Source organism: Mya arenaria, chromosome 5 (assembly GCF_026914265.1).
Source record: "Mya arenaria isolate MELC-2E11 chromosome 5, ASM2691426v1".
NCBI classification, from domain to species: domain Eukaryota; kingdom Metazoa; phylum Mollusca; class Bivalvia; order Myida; family Myidae; genus Mya; species Mya arenaria.
In genome coordinates, this window is record NC_069126.1 from 29882887 (window position 1) to 29903853 (window position 20967).

Below are 20967 nucleotides of genomic sequence, written 5' to 3' on the forward strand. Positions count from 1 at the left end.
CATTTAACATTAAAGGGACTAGACACCAGATGGTCCCTAAATCGACAAATACAGTATTTCCTCAAAACAAGACTGGAATATTGTCAATACGAGCCAGTATAAGGACCACGAGGACGAGAATACATGATTTTATATGATTAAAAGATTATTATGTCGCTGTCTCAACTGAACTTACCCGTTTAAAAATAGCCCATACTGGTTCCCTGTTTATAGTGAGTATTTTTTTTATTTTAGCGTGTGAAAGTCAGACAGACCAATATACCGACGCTGTTTTTAAATTTACTGGGTGGTAAACCTGCCCAGTTAATTTTGAATTGGAAACACACGCACAAACTGTCAAAGATAGATGTGTCGTAAGCGATGTGATACATCAGTAGCTAAGATTCAATGCGCTGAACACAAAAATATTAATTTCTTTTATTTTTCTTGCAGTTGAATAATCTGGTATCTAGGCCCTTTAAGGTAAATCAGAGAATTAGCTTATTTGTGGGTTGGACTCCTTCATATTCAATAAAAATCGCGCACTTAACTGAAAATTGCCAAGCTGTGTTCCTAAATGTCCCTTTAAATTACCGATGTACATTCTATTTCTAAAGACTTTTGACCCCATATTTTAACACAAAGATAAGCAGACATTACTTAGGGTATAAAAGGAATAAGCACCACGTGTTGACCTCACTTTTGCCAGTATGAAGTTACTAATAATTGTTTCCATCGGGCTATTAGCGGCAGTTGACGGAGCAGCCCGGGGACGCCGGGCGCTCCAGGCCATGGACGCATTTTCTCTCCAGTGTAAGTGAAATCTTCTTTACATGTTTAAAACAGTTAACAGATAATGTTATTCATAATTTTTGAAACAACTTAAAATTATCGGGTTGCTAACGGCTGTGAACGGAGTGGCTAGAGTGCGCCGAGCGCTTTAGACCATGGATGCTAATACTGCTAGGTTTTACGGAAGAAATGTGCTTTTGCCCTAGCTACCGTTCGAAGGGAATAGCCCCCCACCAAAGACCATGTGCCTTAGATTAAACAAGATGTCATGACATTGTTGATTTTTGTTGGCTTTTTTAACAACTGTCGAGCTGAAACATAATTGGATGTATACAAACACGAATATGAGAGCAGATACGTCTTAGATGAAGAATATAATACCCTAATATGCAACTGGAAAAAGCGCTTGCATTAGAATCTAGCTATGGTTGGGTTTTCCGACTAGTGCAGTTGTTACCGCACTTGTTTCTCACCAAGGCGTCCCGGGTTCGATTTGGGGCCTGATCGTACGTTAGTTTGCTTTGATGGTCACCAATCCGGACAAGTAGGGTTTTTTACACGGAACTTCAATTTCCCACACAACACAAGACCACGCACTCGCGCAACATCGTGCCAACTATAGTGGCTTAACATAACGTACTTTCTCCCAAATCGTTGAAAAATAACTATAAACGAAACCAGCAATGATGCTGATAACTCATACATTGTTTTCTAAAATTTAATAAATGCTTTGTTTTTACATGTATTAAAACATCATTCAATATCACTCAGTTACATCAGTTATAAATGTGTTAAGTAACTCATCGGTATTCAATATAAAAAGAGTCGAGGTACAGTCGAACCTCGATGGCTCGAACCCCAAGGGACCGGCAGAAATACCTCGAACCTTGAACAATTCGAGCCAAGCGGTTATGCTTAGTTAAAAAAAATCGGTTCTTTACATCCAGTTCGACCCAACGTGGAATTCGAGCCAAGCGAGTTCGAGCCAACGGGGTTCGACTGTAGTGTCATATATTTAGAGTTGTTAACGTCAACGTCGATGTGCAAAAACCTTTACCTCGGTCATACCTTAAACGTCGTTTAAGATATTGCAATGAAACTTGGTACACATGTTGCCAAAGACAATACGCTGTTGCTTAGCAATGCCCAAAATTCTGACTAAATATTATAATTGTGAGGTGATATCAATTTTTTGACAAAAACAAACAGACGAGCGTACGCTACGCGGCGATCTTATTTCTATTTAAGTATTCTTATCTTGTTGAAATTATTTAAAACTGTGTAACCATTTCTTTCAACATACTATTAAAGTAGTGTGACATTATTACAATGTACTTCGTAACAAAACAGATAACATAGCTCTGACATGATTCAATGAAATGCCACAGTTAGAAAACAACCTACATTTTAAGCCAATGAAATTGCACAAAGGCAATCATTAAGTACTAGGCTAAATCCTTAAGAACTTTTGCGGGTATTTTAATGTCCGCCTACTGCCACTCATCCGATACACACTCTGATGCCAAAATAATATATTACCCAAACCGTAAATAATAAGTTATTGAGTCAACAAATGTTTAGACAGGAAATAAGTCTTCTTCTTCTTCTTCTTCTTTTTCTTCTGCTTCTTCTGCTTCTTCTTCTGTTTCTTCAAATACTTATTCTCCTTCTTCTTATTCTGGTTCTTCTTCTAGTTCTTCTTCTTCTGTTTTTTCTTCTTCTGTTTTTTCTTCTTCTGGTTCTTCTTCTTCTTTTTCTTCTTCTTCTGGTTTTTCTTCTTCTTCTTCTTCTTCTTCTTCTTCTTCTTCTTCTTCTTCTTCTTCTTCTTCTTCTTCTTCTTCTTCTTCTTCTTCTGCTCCTTCTTCTTCTTCTTCTGCTCCTTCTTCTGCTCCTTCTTCTTCTTCTTCTGCTCCTTCTTCTGCTTCTTCAAATACTGCTTCTGGTTCTTCTTCTTCTGGTTCTTCTTCTGGTTCTTCTTCTTGTTCTTGTTCTTCTTGTTCTTGTTCTCCTTCTTCTTCTTCTTCTTCTTCTTCTTCTTCTTCTTCTTCTTCTGGTTCTTATTCTTCTGCTTCTTCTTCTGGTTCTTCAAATACTTTTTCTTCTGGTTCTTCTTCTTCTGGTTCTTCTTCTTCTGGTTCTACTTCTTCTTCTTCTTCTTCTTCTTCTTCTTCTTCTTCTTCTTCTTCTTCTTCTTATTCTTTTTTTTCTTCTTTTTCTTCTTCTTCTATATTACCCAAACCGTAAATAATTAGTTATTGAGTTAACAAATGTTCAGACAGGAAATAAGTCTTCTTTTTATTTTTCTTCTTCTTCTGCTTCTTCTTCTGCTTCTTCTTCTGCTTCTTCTTCTGCTTCTTCTTGTGGTTCTTCTTCTTCTTCTGCTCCTTCTTCTGACTTTTCTTCCGCTTCCTCTACTTCTGTATCTTCTTCTATTCGTTATATCTATAATACATTACAGCCTTCACACAGTTGTTTCGCCAAACGCTGCTGAACAAGATCGCACTGGAGATGAACAACACCGTGGACATGTCACGTGACCTTAAGGTCAAGATGGACGCCTGTAAGGTCCAGGTCACCGCCAAAACGGACCAATGCAAGTCCGCCGCTCAGTCAGCCTGCCAGTAAGTCTGCTGTAAAACACGCACAAAACATTAAACATGAAGTAAACGCATTAAAGCAGCACTCTCACAGATTGAACGTTTTGACAACTTTCAGCTAATTTTTGCGAAAATCCATGGAAACCAGTTAAATAAGACTGCTGACAAAAAAATAGATCGCAGATTTTTGTAATTAAGTTAAAAAAATGATGTTTTGTGAATTTTTCTTAAACCGTAAGTAATGGTTTAGGCCATAAAGCAATAATTTTTGAACGGAAATATGAAAATCTACGGTCTGATTTCTTGTCAGCAATCTTATATCATTGGTTTGCAGATATTTACGCAAAAATTTGCTCTTTCGAAGACAAAAAATAAAAAAGTTGTAAAAATGATAAATCTGTGGGAGTGCAGCTTTAATGAAAACTTCAGAAAGTTATAAAATGGCCGTGTTGGCGATGTTTCATGTGAATAATGTACTTGAGTTAAATAGCAGTATGTGTATACCACGTGATAAATTGCGTCATAGATGCTACATCGGAAGGCAATATTTTGATTTGAAAAAATACTTTAAACAAAGATAACTTCACTATTTCTTCACCATTTTAAATGAAACATAGCGCAGTCTACGCTGCCTACGGAGCCCCACCTTCAATCTTTTACCAGAATTTGATCGAGAGTTTAGTTTCTTAAGACACTTCGACAAACCTTTTCACAATACGGCCGTCTGACGGAGCACTGTCAAAACATTATTTTGGAAACAGGTCTGTCGAAGTGTTTGATGAAACTAATGACCTCATCAAATTTTGGTGATAAACAAATGCGGGGCTCTTTAAGCGGCATAGACTGCCCTTTGTTTCATTTAAAATGGTGTTGTAAATGAAAAGTTATCTTTGATTTAAGTCTTCATTTTAAGCAATTTTTTGCCTTCCGACGTAGCATGTATGACGTCATTTATCACGTGGTATACGCACACTGAATAGGGAATATGTTGAATTTTTATCAGCCAAAAATATGCAAAATATTATTTTTTAATTCAAAGGAAATCCAAATGGCTTCTACAGCAGATACCAAATGGACACGTAATTAATCATAACAAAAGTATACCCGTACTTTTGTTCCACACCACTTTCATCTTAATATTACTAACAAATTTCCAGTTGTTGGACAGGACTGTACCATACGTACCTGGCGACTCTTCGACAGGCACAATCAACCCTTCCTTAAAGCGTCAAAGTTTACTTCTTTTTCAATATAGGAGAAAAAAAAGTTATAAGATGTGCACCATTTTGGACTAGAAATTGTTAATTTTTTATGGGGGAGTTCCCACAACCGCTCCGTTCACAACTGCCAACACTTTCAACTAAATACATTTCGGGTTTGAGGTAGGGGCGCAAGCCAAAAGGTTACGCCCTAAGTTAGATCCCCTCTAACGTCGAATTCTGGATACGCCCCTGCAATCGTAACAACTCGGCCATCTCCGGCAAGCTCCAAATTCTGTTGGATAATGGCGGAGGTGTTTCGATCGCAATCGGCATAAATCATTTGGTTCCTGGCTGAAAGCTGAAACAGTTCTTCATTAGCCAGTGTTCATTACATCGCGTTGCTTAGCAACTGGCGGACAATGTCTCGAGTGGATCCGATGTATACAATTCTGATTTATAATCATAACTTCATACCCACGATATCTTTGTCTTTTCTCTGTAGAGCTGACCCAAGCTTCATGGATTACCTGAACGCTGGAGCAAACCTGGTCAACCCATACACTTACCTTGAGGGGCCGTTCAACGATATGGCCTCTAAGGTTGGGGACGCCGTGGACCTTCTAGGCGACAAAGCAAATGGTTTCCTAAACTCCGTGAAAGATCTTGGAGGTTCCGCTGTTGGTGGAGTTTATGATGGCTTTTCGGTAAGTTTATACTAGATTAACTTCAGCTATAATTTGTAGTGCTTTGTCATAGTCGTTGTGATCATAAGACATACTTCGAGATAACGACATTCGATTTAACATAAATACATAAAGTGTATATAACCAAACTTATTCGATTTTTTTCGCATAACCAGAACATCGAGATAACAAAGTTCGACATAGCGAGTTGTGACTGTATATTTGTTATAAATGTATTTTTATTTCCCTTTTCTGTTCGCTGTTTTGTGAGGATTGTGGTTTTTGAGACCAGGTTTTTCCAAGGGTGCAGGTTTTCCATCCACCATTCGGTTGCATATAACTCTCCTACTTTTTCCTTCCATTTTAATAGTTTATCACTCAATTTTTACTTCTAACGGACTGACAGAAGTATTTAGCTCGGCTTGTACATGTACAAAGTATATTCATCGTCAGTACAAACTAAATATTAGTTCATAATAAACATGAAATACACATAAAATATAACATAACATTGTACTCGTATATTAAACAATAACACTGTTTATCATATATCTTTATTTACCCTTTTTGCTAAAACCGTTTTATGAATGCATTTGTATCTTCGTCAACATCTGAAGTCGATTATTGGAAAACTGTTTTGAACGCATCAATCCAGATATTGACAAAGAATGCAGGTTAAATTTATTAGATTGTGTTTGTAACGTTTATATGAACATGTGCTTATTTAACCTACCATATTAATCATATTATTTACAGTCGGCATTCAACGGTTTCAAGGACCAACTCAGCTCCCTCGGTGGTTCCATCCTTGACGCTGGAAACAGCGTCATCGACACCGCCAATCTCATTGGCGACGGCTTTACTGACCTCGGAAGCAGTATCGGAAACGTCGGAACAGACATCGGGCACACGATTGGGGACATCGGTGGCAGCATTGGACACGCTATTGGAGGTATGCAGTAGTTCTTAAGTGCATTATAGATTTTATGGGGCATAAAAAATAATACCATTGTTCCCGGTTTGATGCCAACCCCCTCCCCCTCCCCAAAAAACAAAATATAGATAAAATAATAAAAAAAAAAAAAATAAATAATAAAAATATGTATAAATAAATAGGGTATAAGATGGAATGTAGGTCGGGAAATCCCTTTTTATAAGGCGAATTGTTTTTAAGATTTTTCTGTTACCCAGAACTTAAAGAGCATCTATAAGATCAGTATTAATTATCATTACTGATCTTGTATTTAGAGTATTTTAGACCAAAACACTTAATTTTTACCTTTTGAATAACAAATCAAACAAATAATTTCTCAAGGCAAATATAGGTTAACGCTCGCGTCATAAAGGGAAGGCCGGGGAAATGGAAACCTTTTTACGCCTTAGTATCTTAAGAACCTTTTCTTAAGTATTGCACAGAACTTCGGTTTTTCCATACTCAGAATGCTAATGACTATAACAACATAACAGTACAATCCTGGTTTGAACCAAGATCGAAGAGAACAGAAATCGATTGTACAAATGAGCATCTATTTTGGAAGGTTTTTCACAACACCGAATAAATAAGAATTTGGCCATTCGGCCCTTTCCCATTCTCATTCATCAGAGGTTTGATAATGATGAATCTGATATCTACTGTACGCATAGCATCATCTCTCAGGTTAGCCTATTTTAAGAGAAATCACTTTTTGTGATACAAGCGTAAAGTCAATGCGTGCATTATAATCTCTTCATAAGGTCGAACGGCCGTACATACGATTATTTTTGGCATTAAGTTATATTTATATTCCTATAACCTTCATTAACAGAAGCTAGGTACTCTTTGACATTTATCAATGATTTTTTTTTTCTCAGGCATCTTCGGCCGACGTGAGCTTGACGCCCAGACCCGCCAGTGTATGGAGAAATGCGCCCCCTGTCGGCCACTCCTTCTTCCCACTCAGTCTGATATCATCACTTCAGGTAAATGCAACAATTTGACGTCATCACCTCAGGTAAATGACAAAAATTGTCATCATCGCCAAAGGTCAATGAAACTGCCTGATTCCATAACCGAATGTAAACCGTAGTTGTCGCGGGTAAAATGACACAGTTGGACATCAACGCAGATATATGGCACAGTTTGACGTCATTACTGTTAATCATCATATATGGTCTGAAATCATCAACGCAGGTAATTGACACATTCTTACGTCTTCGTCACATTTAAAATGACACAGTTTGACCCTTTTGCCGAAAAGCTTTAGTAAAAAATGAAATACTCAAGGCTTTGATTTACAAGTTAATTTATATCAGAGTCAAAAGAATATCATTCTATTAGTTGCTGTTTATTAAGAAAAATAAACAATACAACTCAATCTGAACAAATTACACAAAATGGAGCCTATTTAAAATATATGAACGAGCCCCTTTAAAGACAAGCCGGTTAGAAATGTGATATTTATTTAAGTCTGTGGACCTGGGATTGTAAACACGAACAAGACGATCCAGGACCGTGTCGGCAAGCTCCAGAGAGTCTATGACGCCACACTGGACAAGATCCACCCCATCATCACCAAGGTAACGTAGGGTTACTTTAGAGTTTCTAACTAAGCCTGTTATTAAGATACTGCAATAAAGTTAACTCTTGTAAGGCGACCATAAATTAATTGCTAAATTTTCACCCCGGCGTGCACCCTCTTTTTTCCGCCGCCCCTAAAATTTAATGACTGAAATAAAAATGTTGAACCAGGATTAGTGTTTGCGTATCGGTCCGGTACTGTCCGGGAACGGCATTTATTCATACTTACGATGTCGGGTATGACATTCACATGTGAAAAAGGAAAATTGTTACGCTCGTGTTCGTCAGGAACATTTGTATATGGTCCCTTATAAAACAGAAAGAGCATGGACACATATTCAACGGTAAAAACAGGCATCCATCTAAGAAAAAAGTCAAACCCCTCCCCATTTAACAAAGTATAATTGAATGAGTATCTAGTAATAAATTTATATTGGCCATAGGCGTACTTTGTAGAACTCCCTTCAGGCACCGTGACTAGATAAAAGGAACTTGTGAACGCAGACTTTAAGTTAAGTATAGAAATCGCTAGAGCTGAAACTAACTCTCGCCCATGTACGTGAAGTTAGCGGCCTAGCGGCCTAGCGGCGTGAAGTTAGCGGACTAGCGGCGTGAAGTTAGCGGCCTGGCGGCCTAGCGGCGTGAAGTTAGCGGCCTGGCGGCCAAGCGGCCTAGCGGCGTGAAGTTGGCGGCCTAGCGGCCTGGCGGCCTAATTATTTTTTCTATTTCCAAGCAATTGTTAATGCGTTTTTTTTAAAAAACAATGATAAATCAAGGTTTTTTATTCATATAGTTACATAGCGGCCTTAAATTGTTATATATTCAGAATATTTTTCTTTACCTTTTATTTTAAAACAATTTTAAATTAACTGTTTTATGCACAAATTATCACTCTGAAGCGTTTTTCAACTTTTTTTCAAAAAAGTCGATCAAGCACTTCAGCGACCTAGCGGCATAGCGGCGTGAAATTAGCGGCCTAGCGGCCTAAATTGAATCCTATTTCAAAGCATGTATACATGCATTTTCTTCTAAAACAATGACATTTTAACTGTTTGAATGCACAAATTAACACTTTGAAGCAATTAGCGATAATCAACATATTTTTTTCCAAAAAAGTCGATTGAGCAGTCAGCTATTTCAAAGCATTAAACATGCCTGATCTTCTTAATCAATGATATATTTACTGTTTATATGCACAAATTATCACTCTGAAGTGTTTTTCAACTTTTTTTCAAAAAAGTCGATCGAGCACTTCAGCGGCCTAGCGGCCTAGCGGCGTGAAGTTAGCGGCCTGGCGGCCTGGCGGCCTAGCGGCCTAGCGGCCTAAAATGGTTACCTATTTCAAAGAATGTATACATGCATTTTCTTCTAAAACAATGACATATTAACTGTTTGAATGCACAAATTAACACTTTGAAGCTATTAGCGATAATCAACATATTTTTTTCCAAAAAAGTCGATTAAGCAGTCAGCTATTTCAAAGCATTAAACATGCCTGATCTTCTGAATCAAAGATATATTTACTGTTTATATGCACAAATTATCACTCTGAAGCGTTTTTCAACTTTTTTTCAATAAAACTTATGAAGTAACTTAGGTAAACTTTTAGAGAAGTCTGTCATCGGCATCGAACAAATGGTTGATACTCGAAACGTTGTTTGAGTGCCCAATAGGGCGTTATAATTCACTCTTATTCGAAACATAAGGAAAGTCTAACTGCTGGTTTTCATCACCAAATGAAATTTCCAGGTTGAAATCGTTCATCACCAAATGAAATTTCCAGGTTGAATTCGACCCCTCCTCCATGAACGCCCAGATGCAGCTTGCTAATGTCCACATCACTGTCCGCCTGAACGGACGCGACCAGAGCTACAAGACGACTGTGCCCTACAGCATGATGAACCTGCCAACCACAGCCCACAACATGGCCATGGAGTTCTGGGGAAAGTCACAATAAATGAACTAGTATTAGCCCTAGTGTGTGGACTGTTTAGCACATAATAAAGGAATAAACAATCAACTGTGTTGTATTTAAATAACATTGATCGAAACGCAATCTCATTGAGGGTGTTTAACGAGCGTAACAACGATTTCCTCAAAATTCAATCAAACCCCGTTGGCTCGATTCCCTCTTTCGCTCGAACTGGATTTAAAGGTCGTTTCTTTATACTGAAGGTAAGCATTCCCGCTTGGCTGGAAATCCCCGAGGCTCGAGGTTTTTTGCTGGTGCCTGTGAGTTCGAGCCAACGGGGTTCGACTGTATAACGAGGTCCGACAATAAACTGCGGTACACATTAGTGGATTTTTGTTAATGATGACACATTTTGTGCAGCAGCAAACACTCACCGTAAAATATTTGTATGTCGTACCATTAGGGTTGAATGTCGCTTGAAGCAGACAGTAGAACACAAAACAGACGTGCATCTTGAAATATAGAGATGCATCTCCATACATAGAGGCACAGGACTAAATATAGAGGTACACCTCCATACATAAGGTACAGGTCTAAATACAGCGGTGCAACTCCATACATGGAGTCTAAATATAGAGGTCAACCTCCTTATATAGAGGTATATGTCAAAATATAGATTTGCACTTCCATCAAAACATAGAGATACCGGTCTAAATATAGAGGTACACCTCCTCACATGCAGGTGCAAATTCAGGTCTGAATAAAGAGGTGCACCTCCATACATTGAGGTACAGGTCTAAATATAGAGGTGCACCTTCATACATAGAGGTACAGGTCTAACTAGAGCTATCACTGAAGGTGATTAGTACCCCCGAACGCCGCCTCTCATTATGATTTATCATTGTATGAAGTTTTATGAAATTTCATCTAGTAGTTTTCAAGTTACTGTCCGGACAAAAGTTTGACAAAAAAACACAGAAAAAGGCAATAACTCTGTAATTTGCTAAAATAGTGTAATGATTCATGAACACTGAACTCCTTCTCATTGTGCTGTACCATTGTATAAAGTTTTATTACATTATATCCGGTAGTTTTCAAGTTATGCTCCGGACAAGAAAAAAGTAACAAAGGGCAATAACTCTGTATTTGGCTGAAATAGAATAGCGGTTCCTGTACACTTAACTTCCTCTCATTATGATCTATCACTGTATGAAGTTTTATTAAATTCCATCCAATAGTTTTCAAGTTATGCTCCGGACAAGAAAAAGTAACAAAGGGCAGTAACTCTGTAATTAGCTGAAATAGAATTGCGGTTCCTGTACACTGCACTCCTTCTCATTATGATATATCACTGTATAAAGTTTTATTGAATTCCATCCAATAGTTTTCAAGTTATGCTCCCGACAAGAAAAAAAGAACAAAGGGCAGTAACTCTGTAATTAGCTAAAATATAATTATGGTTCTTGTGCACTGCACAAAATAAATTCCATCTAATAGTTTGCAAGTTAATGTCTGGAAAAATATTTGACATCAAAAAAATAATAAAGGGCACTAACTCAGTTATTAGCTAAAGTAGAGTTATGGTTCTTGAACACTGCACTTCCTCTCATTGTGCTTTACCATTGTATGAAGTTCCAATGAATTTCATCCCGTACTTTTCAAGTTATACTCAAGACAAAAAAGTAACAAAGGGCAATAACTCAGTAATAAGCAAGAATAGAGTTATGGTTATTGTACACTGCACTTCCTCTCATTATGCTCTATCATTGTATGAAGTTTAAACCAATTCCATCCAGTAGTTTTTAAGTTAGGCTCCGGACAAGGTAAATTGCAACGGACTGACCGACAAACCAACGGACCGACCAACCAACCGACCACAGGGTGACTCCAATATACCCCCTTCAAACTTCGTTTGTCGGGGGTATAAATATAGAGGTGCACCTCCATATATAGAGGTACAGGTCTAAATATAAAGGTGCAACTCCATACATAGAGTCTAAATATAGAGGTCAACCTCCATACATAGAAGTACAGGTCTAAATATAGAGGTGCACCTCCATACATAGAGGACAGATCTGAATATAGAGGTACACCTCCATACCACATATAGAGGTACAGGTCTGAATAAAGAGGTGCACCTCTATACCACATATAGAGGTACAGGTCTGAATATAAAGGTACACCTCTATCTATAGAGGCACACTTCTAAATAAAGAGGTGCACCTCCATCCATAGAGGTACAGGTCTGTATATAGAGGTACACCTCCATACCACATATAGAGGTACAGGTCTGAATATAGAGGTGCACCTCTATACCACATATAGAGGTACAGGTCTGAATATAAAGGTGCACCTCTATCTATAGAGGCACACTTCTAAATAGAGAGGTGCACCTCCATCCATAGAAGTACAGGTCTAAATATAGAGGTGCACCTCCATACATAGAGGACAGATCTGAATATAGAGGTACACCTCCATACCACATATAGAGGTACAGGTCTGAATATAGAGGTGCACCTCTATACCACATATAGAGGTACAGGTCTGAATATAAAGGTGCACCTCTATCTATAGAGGAACACTTCTAAATATAGAGGTGCACCTCCATTCATAGAGGTATATTTCTAAATATAGAGGTCAACCTCCATACATAGAGATGCCGGTCTAAATATAAAGGTGCACCTCCATTCATAGAGGTACAGGTCTAAATATAGAGGTGCACCTCCATACATAGAGGTACAGGTCTAAATATAGAGGTGCACCTCCATTCATAGAGGTACAGGTCTAAATAGAGAGGTGCAACTCCACACATAGAGGTGCCGGTGTAAATATAGAGGTTTACCTCCATAAATAGAAGTATAGGTCTAAATATAGAGGTACACCTCTATAAACAGAAGTACAGGTCTAAATATAGAGGTACACCTTCTCCCATGCAGGTGCAAGTCTAAATATAGAGGTGCTTCTCCTTGCATAGAGGTACAGGTCTAAATATAGAGGTGCTTCTCCTTACATAGAGGTGCCGGTCTAAATATAGAGAAACACATCCATAAATAGAAGTATAGGTCTAAATATAGAGGTAAATCTCCTCACATGCAGGTGCAGGTCTAAATATAGAGGTGCTTCTCCTTACATAGATGTACAGGTCTGAATATTAAGGTACACCTCCATACATAGAGGTACAGGTCTAAATATAGAGGTGCACCTCCTCACATAGAGGTACAGGTCTAAATGAAGAGGTGCACCTCCTCACATAGAGGTACAGGTCTAGATATAGAGGTGCACCTCCATACATAGAAGTACAAGTCTACATATAGAGGTACACCTCCTCACATGCAGGTGCAGGTCTAAATACAGAGGTGCACTTCCATTCATAGAGGTACAGGTCTAAATATAGAGGTGCAACTCCACACATAGAGGTTCAGGTCTAAATATAGAGGTTTACCTCCATAAATAGAAGTATAGGTCTAAATATAGAGGTACACCTCCATAAATAGAAGTATAGGTCTAAAATAGAGGTGCACCTCCATACATGGAGGTGCCGGTCTAAATATAGAGGTACACCTCCATAAATAGAAGTATAGGTCTAAATACAGAGGTTCACCTCCATAAATATGACTTGTATATTCAGAATGGCTTCTTTAAATAAGCTCAAATAAATGGATGTCATTGACTTCATTCACTGTCATTCACTTCATTGGTCCGAAATTGTTACATGCAATCTGATTAGCTACACCTTACCTAAATCCAATTTAAGCCACACTCTCTATTTTGACCAGTTTGTATGCTTATGACCAAAAACAATGCTTATATGTAAAGGTCTCTTGAACAATTCTTATTAACCTTCTGACTCAGAGTGAACAAAACATTTCTTTTGTTGCAATGTTGACAAATTCTGCAACAATTATAAATATGGCTTAAAGTTTCAAAATCCCTCAGAAAGTAGCTGTCTACCAAGGTGCATTAAATATGCAGAATATGCACCAAATGTAGAGCGAGACCAGAATTGATTTTCGCTGCCGTCGCAACTCTGTTCTCATTATCTCTTTTGTGATTATTATTATAAAATTCATTTCAATTTGTAAGTCATCACATTGCATTTCATTTTTTTTTCAGAAATAATTTGCATTTGATGACATCGAAACTGCAGGTTATGGGCAATATTGATTATCACCTCTGACTCTTGCATGTTTATAGCTGGTTGATAAAAAATGTTCTTAAGCTTTAAAAATGTGTTGGCGAAGAAAACAAAACTTATATACTCAAAGCTTTTAATAACAATGTCCTGTCTTTTGTTTCAATTTGTTAAACATGTAATTATTTAAGCATTTTTTTCTATTATAGAATGTTTAAATAACAAACTAGTACATTTGTCACCATTAAATCAAGTTTGGAAATACTGGTACTAAGCACTTATTTTTTTCGATCTTACTAGCATAATATTAATAACTGGCAAGTTTCAAATCCAGACAGAAAACAATGCCACGACATAATTTAATTTCATTATTACATTAGTATCACCGGTCCATGAAAGGTTTGACTAAAAAGTAAAACTATGATGAAAGAAAATGCTTTGATCAAACAAATTAACTTACAAAATTTACTTCTTGTCTTAGCAAAACAATACTGTAGAAAGCATAAATGATAAACAATGGGCTGATTGTTCAGAACTTTGAATAAGGCCTAAAAAAAAATTGTTTGGTTAGGGTTACATCCTTCTCAAAAATAGGTAGGGTAGGTAGGCTTTTTAATTTTTTTTGTTATTAGGCTTTATATAAGAATATCATTTTCATCATTGGAGAATGGTGTTAAAGCTATCTTCTGTATAAGCATTTAAGGTTGAACTACATATTGAAAAGCAATTAAAAAAAAAAACGATAAAAAAACATTTTTTTTTTTTTTTAGTTTTTCATTTTTTTTTCAAACTGACTATAAAAACGGTAGGGTCGGCGCCTATTCCGTAGGTAGGGTCGGGTAACCCGAACCAAATGTTGTTTTTTTTTAGGCCTAAGTAAACAACATTGTTAACATCATTGTTGTTACCTTAAAATCTCTATTGCTCTGGAAATGTTATGGATACATTTGTGATATGCAGAACATTGAGGCAACCATTTCAGCTGTAGTTTTATTGTAATTTATGAGCACATCTAACATTCCAAGTTAAAAAGTTAATGACGATGTCGATAATCATGTTGTTAACTTTGACAAAGTTCTGAACAACTAGCCTATTATAGCTGAATAATCAGAATCACAACTCAAGCCACAAAATACATAAATAATATCATATTGCACTAAGCCCCCTTTTGTTTGTCCGTCCGTATGCTGGTATTATAGTAGTGTTGGATGGAAGCCAGCTGTTTCTCCCGAAGCCAGATATGTGGCCTCTTCTCTTCTATATGCGCAATGGCTTCTTCTGGATTCCAGCCATGCACCTTCAAAGGAAACAAGAGATGTTTGTTAACAATAAGCACCATGAGCGCCACTTAGTCAGAGACATGTGTAAGATTGAATAAATATTTTCGAAGAAGAAATGCATTTGTTATTAATGGTTTATGCACAAAGTTTTCAGGAAAGTGATCATCTACTGGTCAAGGACAAGCTTACAATTAAGGTCCCTGGTCCTCGATTACCTCTTTGTTAAGTTATTGCGTGAATAAAGCTTCTATAGCCTTGAATTTTGACCAACTGGTCAAGGCAACCTACTAGTTAATGCATGGAGAAGAAATGTTCTACCCCATAAAATATTCTGACTTAAGATTGAATGTCAATATGGTAGATAAAACTATGAAAAATAATACACCAGAATTCACTATTTAGGACAAAAATATAGCGAACATTTTCATAGTGTGGGACCACCGAACCTATTCTTGATAAAGGATCTCCAAGTCCCTCCCCTATAACAATTCCTACTCACCTTGACTAGATAGCAGGCGACCACAGTGGCACTTCTCGTGCGCCCAGCCTTACAGTGGACATACACGGAGCCAAGCTGTTCGTTTCTATACTTAATCATAAAGTCTACTGCTCGGCAGATCTTCTCATGACTTGGAGAAGCTGTGAAGTCGACTGTAGGAACTTTCAGTTGTGTTACACCAACAGCTGCCCATTCCTTTATACAGAAATACTCATTACTGACTTAAGTTTATACAGAAATGCTAACAAATCTATTTTTAATACAGTACTCCTTTGTAGGACAAAGAATGAGTAGGTAACAATGGTTCCTCCCCTTAAAGGCTTTCGTTCACATTTTATAGGGCAAGACATTGAAAAAATTAGGGTGCATACAAAATGTTTGTTTCAATGATAAAACATCATCAATTTCAAAATATATAATAAAAGATCTTCTGTTGATAATCATTTAAAAATGTGAAAGAAATGCTTTATTTTGCTGGAAAGTGTTAGTTAGCTTATAAATTATTTTAAATTTGGATTTACAAATCTATCAGCTTCAAATCTGTAAAAAGATCAAGGAAAGAGGTCGCAACACTTATCTGGGGTATTATCCAATCGAACAAGGGGCAAAAATTGATAATTATTAAACAAACAGTAATGGCATTTAAACACATGTGCTTACCGTAACTGGTAACTTAAGTACTCAATACCATGTACATTAGGTACTGGATGCCATGTAAATATCTTAGAACATTTTTTTATTAGTTTCAAGTAACTGCCCATTGTACATACCTTCTCTGTATTACAGAAATCCTCCAGTTCCCAATCTTCATTGAGAGTAACAACTCCTTTCACATTCTCTTCCTTAACCCTTTAGCACATAGACAAGTGGCCAGATTACACCTCCCAGTCAATAGCCATCTTACTGATAAGCAGTCCTTATCTGCATAGGTACTTTTCTGGATATTTGAAAATGAGAAAATGAATACAGCAGTATGACCTTAAAATCAATGTTACTCCAAATAATTGTGTCCAAATCTTTTTTATGTGAATTCATTTTTTATAGATAATTAAATTATCTAATAAATGGTGTCAATGATGAAATATTAAATTATTTTATTTCAGCTGTGAATGTATTTTCAAGATGGATTTGTAACATTTCTTTGAAATGTCATAATTGCATTAAATCAAAGGGTAATAAAATGCTGGGATCGATCTAATTTTTATTACCCCTACCCTAAAGACCCATCTGGATTAAAAAGCCGACAATTTATGTTCTTGTGTATTAATACACAGAAATATGTCAAGAATATCCGGTGTCATCCAGCTGAGAGATCCAGTCCAAGGTGTCTGTTTAACTTTATTACCCCCTCATAAAACTGTTTACAAAAAAAGAAAGCCAATAAATGATTTTCCGGTATGAATAAAAAGATCTAGATCAAACAAAACGCTTGCACATGACCTATTTTACAGCCAAAACTATGATGGACATTATATAAGCTTCACAGAAAATTTACCCATCATTTTCTCATTTACTAATTGTTTCTTTTGTTTGTAAACAAAATATTACCTTTAAGTAAATATAATCTCAATTGATTTTAATGGTAAACTGAACTGACGTAATATATTTAATGATTTACGCATCAATGAATTTGGGGGAAATTCCATACAGTACTTAGCTCGTGGTCTTATTACGTCACAATGGGATATCACACCTGCGATTGGGAGTATAAACACCTTCTCAATTTAGCAGACGATATTTTCAAGGGAAAATCAATACACAAAAGGTTAAACTTTAATTTTATAAACATCCGGGATATTGTTTACAAAAAGAAAGATGCAAAATTGAAATATTGAAATGACCCTATTGAAATATGCGGGCCATGCGTTTACATCCAGTAATGGATACGGTCGGCCAAATGCGTATACATCTGGTAATGAGCTATGTCGGCCTATCTCGTATACATGCGCTAAAGGGTTAACAAGCTGAAACATAAATGTTTAATAATATTGATTAATCATCAAGTCTCTTTATCCATACATAGAGTTTGTTTTTGAAAGATTCTCTTAAAATGGTTCATTATGCTTATATTTTTGAATTATTGTATGTAAAAAACTGAGACAATTTAAGTAAATGTAAATGCTGAAAGGATAGCAGAGCTGAAGACAAAGTGAAAGATATGAAGAAATCCTTGTACACTGCGTCAGTGCTTGTGTGCCCAAAGATTATCAATACATCTAGGAGACAACTTTCCTGGTATTGCATATTTCAGTTTCTGGGCACTTTACTCTCCAATGCTGAGCACAAAACAAGGGAGTTACCTGTACCATTTTGTATGTCCTTAGTATCAAACAAACAGGGATTGAACCTTAGAACTCCCATTACAGAAGCAAACACTCAACCACTTGGCCACCCAGGTGGTCAAGTATATGAACAGTAAAAGATTCTAGCTATACCAGCAGTAATTTAATCTTAAAAGATTTACATAATTAAATAAAGTGATTTTAAATCTTTAGTAAGCGCTGACCATGTACATTTGACTTACCCATTTCGTCATTCCCCTAAATGGTAGGGCACCCAATAGCACTGTGTCATCTATTCGATCATACCATCGGCGACTGCTAACCTTGCTCAGAAACACATTGTAGAAGAGAGTTGGGTAAAATGCCACCTTATTGAATAGACTCATTGCAGTGCCTTGGTATTCCAGCTGTATTATTCTTCTATCATTTTCTGAAATGGAAAGCATTTGAAGTGTGTGAGATGAAGTCATTTTTACCACAAATCAACAAATGCCCATTTTACTTTCATGACTTATAAGTATGATCTCCCTTTTCAATTGTTTGTGTAACTGGGAATCTGCCAGAAATTGATGCTAAGAATATGTATTCTCTTTAAAAATATAAATAAATGGTGTTACACTTACAGGAATCCAATATGCAATCTTCTATAAAGTATTTTATAAGAGAGTAATAGACATGTATGTGTAATGGTAAAAAAAACAAGGACAATAACAGTGTTCCAAATTCGCGGTAGTCCGATAGCCCGGGGTTACCGAATTTCAGCTGGGGCTACCGATTTTCTGCAGAAATAGCCCAACCGGGCCACCATTTTTTTCCTAATGTAATTTAAATAAAAACATGTCAATTTAACACGTATAGCATCATGTTTTTATACGATTATTTTTCAAGAATGCATCCTTTTAGGCAACTCGAGCGACTAAGTTGTGTTTTAGTCGCCTTGACAATGGCGAAAGATCAAAGCAAGGTCAGAATCGCTGAGTTTGACGATGATCAGAAAGTTAATTGCTCTGCGGTTCAGGACTGCAAGCCATGAGCTGAATGTTTTGTTTTTTTTCTATTAATATGTCAAGAGTTATAAAAGCCTGAGGTGACAAGTGATTATCGATCAGTTTGTAACCAGTATCTGTGTCTGTAAGCAGCAGTCAAACTCAATGACGTCAATAACTCTGCCCATTTATGTAAATTAATGCATAACTTTGGCAGTTTTCGCTAACTACGATGGCTGTGAAAAACAGCAAAGCTAAATATCAATATCAAAATGATACTTTATTTATTTTGTTTGAATAAATTTTATTTATTATCGAAAATTAAATGATAGATTTTAAGTTTTTAATACGTAACAGAAAATTAATATTTTACAAATATCGTCTTAAATGCGCGGGAAACAGGTGCCCGTTTACTTCCTGTCAAATTTAATCAAAGTGAAAGGAGAACTGTTGGACATAGATAAATTGTTGTCAGTGTACAGTACAGTAAGATTCTATGTTATACCTTTGAATTGCTTTGCCATTTATTTTAATAACATTTATAGGAATATTAATTGGCAATAGAAACATCAATATTTTGTTTGTTTTTACTTCTGGAAATTGAAAGTGAAACTGAAAGTAGAAAAGAGAAATTGCACAATCACTGGTGCATATCGGATTTGACAATGATGCATTAAATCATAGAACTAATAGTACATGCTTAATTCGTATCATCTTAAATAAATGATCTGTTTAACAGAGTCAGATAACATTATCTTCTTTTTTAACTTTTTGAAAGCTTTATAATTTATATGTATCACTATAATTTATCTACGAGAAGTTCACTTCGCTCAATGCATTTTTGACGCATTGTCCAGATTGAACATTTTTTGAATTATTGAAACTGATTGAGAGTGTTCAAGCGTGCTCGATTAGTGGTTGGAATCATATTCAAACTTCCCATAAATTCTTCCAAAAAAGTTCTTTATGGTGTTTATGTTTGGGCTTGTGAAATTGGTTTCGGGCTAGTAAATTTTCCTATCTGGTAGCCCGATAAAATTTCCTATCTGGTAGTCATTCTAAAATGCCGTCCAGGCTTTTTTTTTACTGATGGTTAGCCTGGAACGTCATTCATAACAAAATTCGTAAACATGTAAAAACTGTCTATGAAATGAAATGGTCTTCATTTGTATTCTGTAGCTTAAGACTGCCAATAAATACATTAATTCTTATCAATAACCATATCCATTTTGCAAATTCACAAGCTATTTCTTCAAAAAAGTAATTTAAATACCTGATTTCAGTTGACAGGAGCTTTCTTACTGCCAAAAAGGAAAAAGGTTACACACAACTATACTTTAAGGTTTCAAGAACATATGCTTGTAAAAAGGACTAAAAACTGACCTGGTCAAGCAATAGCCTACATTGCCCAAGGTGGTTCACAAATGGCAGTTATGGATATAAGGGAAGTAACTTTAACATGTATTTAATTTGTCATAACGTCCGATATTAAACGGCTCACACAAGAAAAACGACAGATACTCATGACATATTTCATAACATTCAATTAAGCCCAACAAAATCACAACTTTAGTCGTTGAGTATAATCTAAGTCAGTTGATTGTTATAATAATTAATCACAATTGTATTCATTTATTTTCGCATATCTTAAAATTTTCATTTTCAATGTCATTTACAGCAAGGTAGCTTATAAATGCAGGAACAGTCAGGTTTGTGTGATTTGTTATCTCCCCGAAATCCATAGATTTTTTGGCTCGTTTGAAGATCCTTCAAATTTTGGCAAAATGTTAAAATGATTATAGAAGTAAATATAGAAACGAATCGCAGGTCAGTGAAATATATGATTTCAAGAGTGTGTTTTTGTTATAATTCTCTTAAGCTACCACATGCGTTTCTGATGCCTCCAGCAAGAATTAAGCGTTTGGCTACTGTGGTTTATTTTGGTAAAATATATGAATTATCAGCCTTCTCAATTTTCATAAAAAGTTCACTTTGGCAATTTTAGGGCGGGGTGGGTGTAGGGGCGCCGAGTACACCGGGTACGCCCACTGTACCTGAAACCGCTA

At 36.4% G+C, this 20967-nt stretch overlaps 2 protein-coding genes and 1 long non-coding RNA gene across 3 annotated transcripts; 2 read left to right on the forward strand and 1 right to left on the reverse strand.

Annotated features, from left to right (window-relative positions):
* The first annotated feature begins 657 nt into the window (after positions 1-657).
* Positions 658-7431, forward strand: LOC128235606 (uncharacterized). The gene is made up of 6 exons (XM_052950413.1): positions 658-792; positions 3230-3392; positions 5073-5274; positions 6010-6205; positions 7105-7212; positions 7424-7431. Exons 1-6 carry the CDS (start codon positions 690-692, stop codon positions 7429-7431), a joined length of 780 nt encoding a protein of 259 aa, XP_052806373.1. The 5' UTR covers positions 658-689.
* Positions 7432-7700: 269 nt separating this feature from the next.
* LOC128236219 (uncharacterized) lies at positions 7701-9830 on the forward strand. Its single transcript, XR_008261292.1, has 2 exons — positions 7701-7809; positions 9594-9830. It is a non-coding gene; the product is annotated as an uncharacterized LOC128236219 (long non-coding RNA).
* A 4152-nt stretch (positions 9831-13982) lies between these two features.
* On the reverse strand, positions 13983-20385 carry LOC128235607 (phosphatidylglycerophosphatase and protein-tyrosine phosphatase 1-like). Its single transcript, XM_052950415.1, has 6 exons — positions 20285-20385; positions 18158-18345; positions 17403-17597; positions 16404-16475; positions 15634-15828; positions 13983-15151 (listed from the first exon to the last, which is right to left on the reverse strand). Exons 2-6 carry the CDS (start codon positions 18299-18301, stop codon positions 15011-15013), a joined length of 747 nt encoding a protein of 248 aa, XP_052806375.1. The 5' UTR covers positions 18302-18345; positions 20285-20385; the 3' UTR covers positions 13983-15010.
* Between the last annotated feature and the right edge of the window lie 582 nt (positions 20386-20967).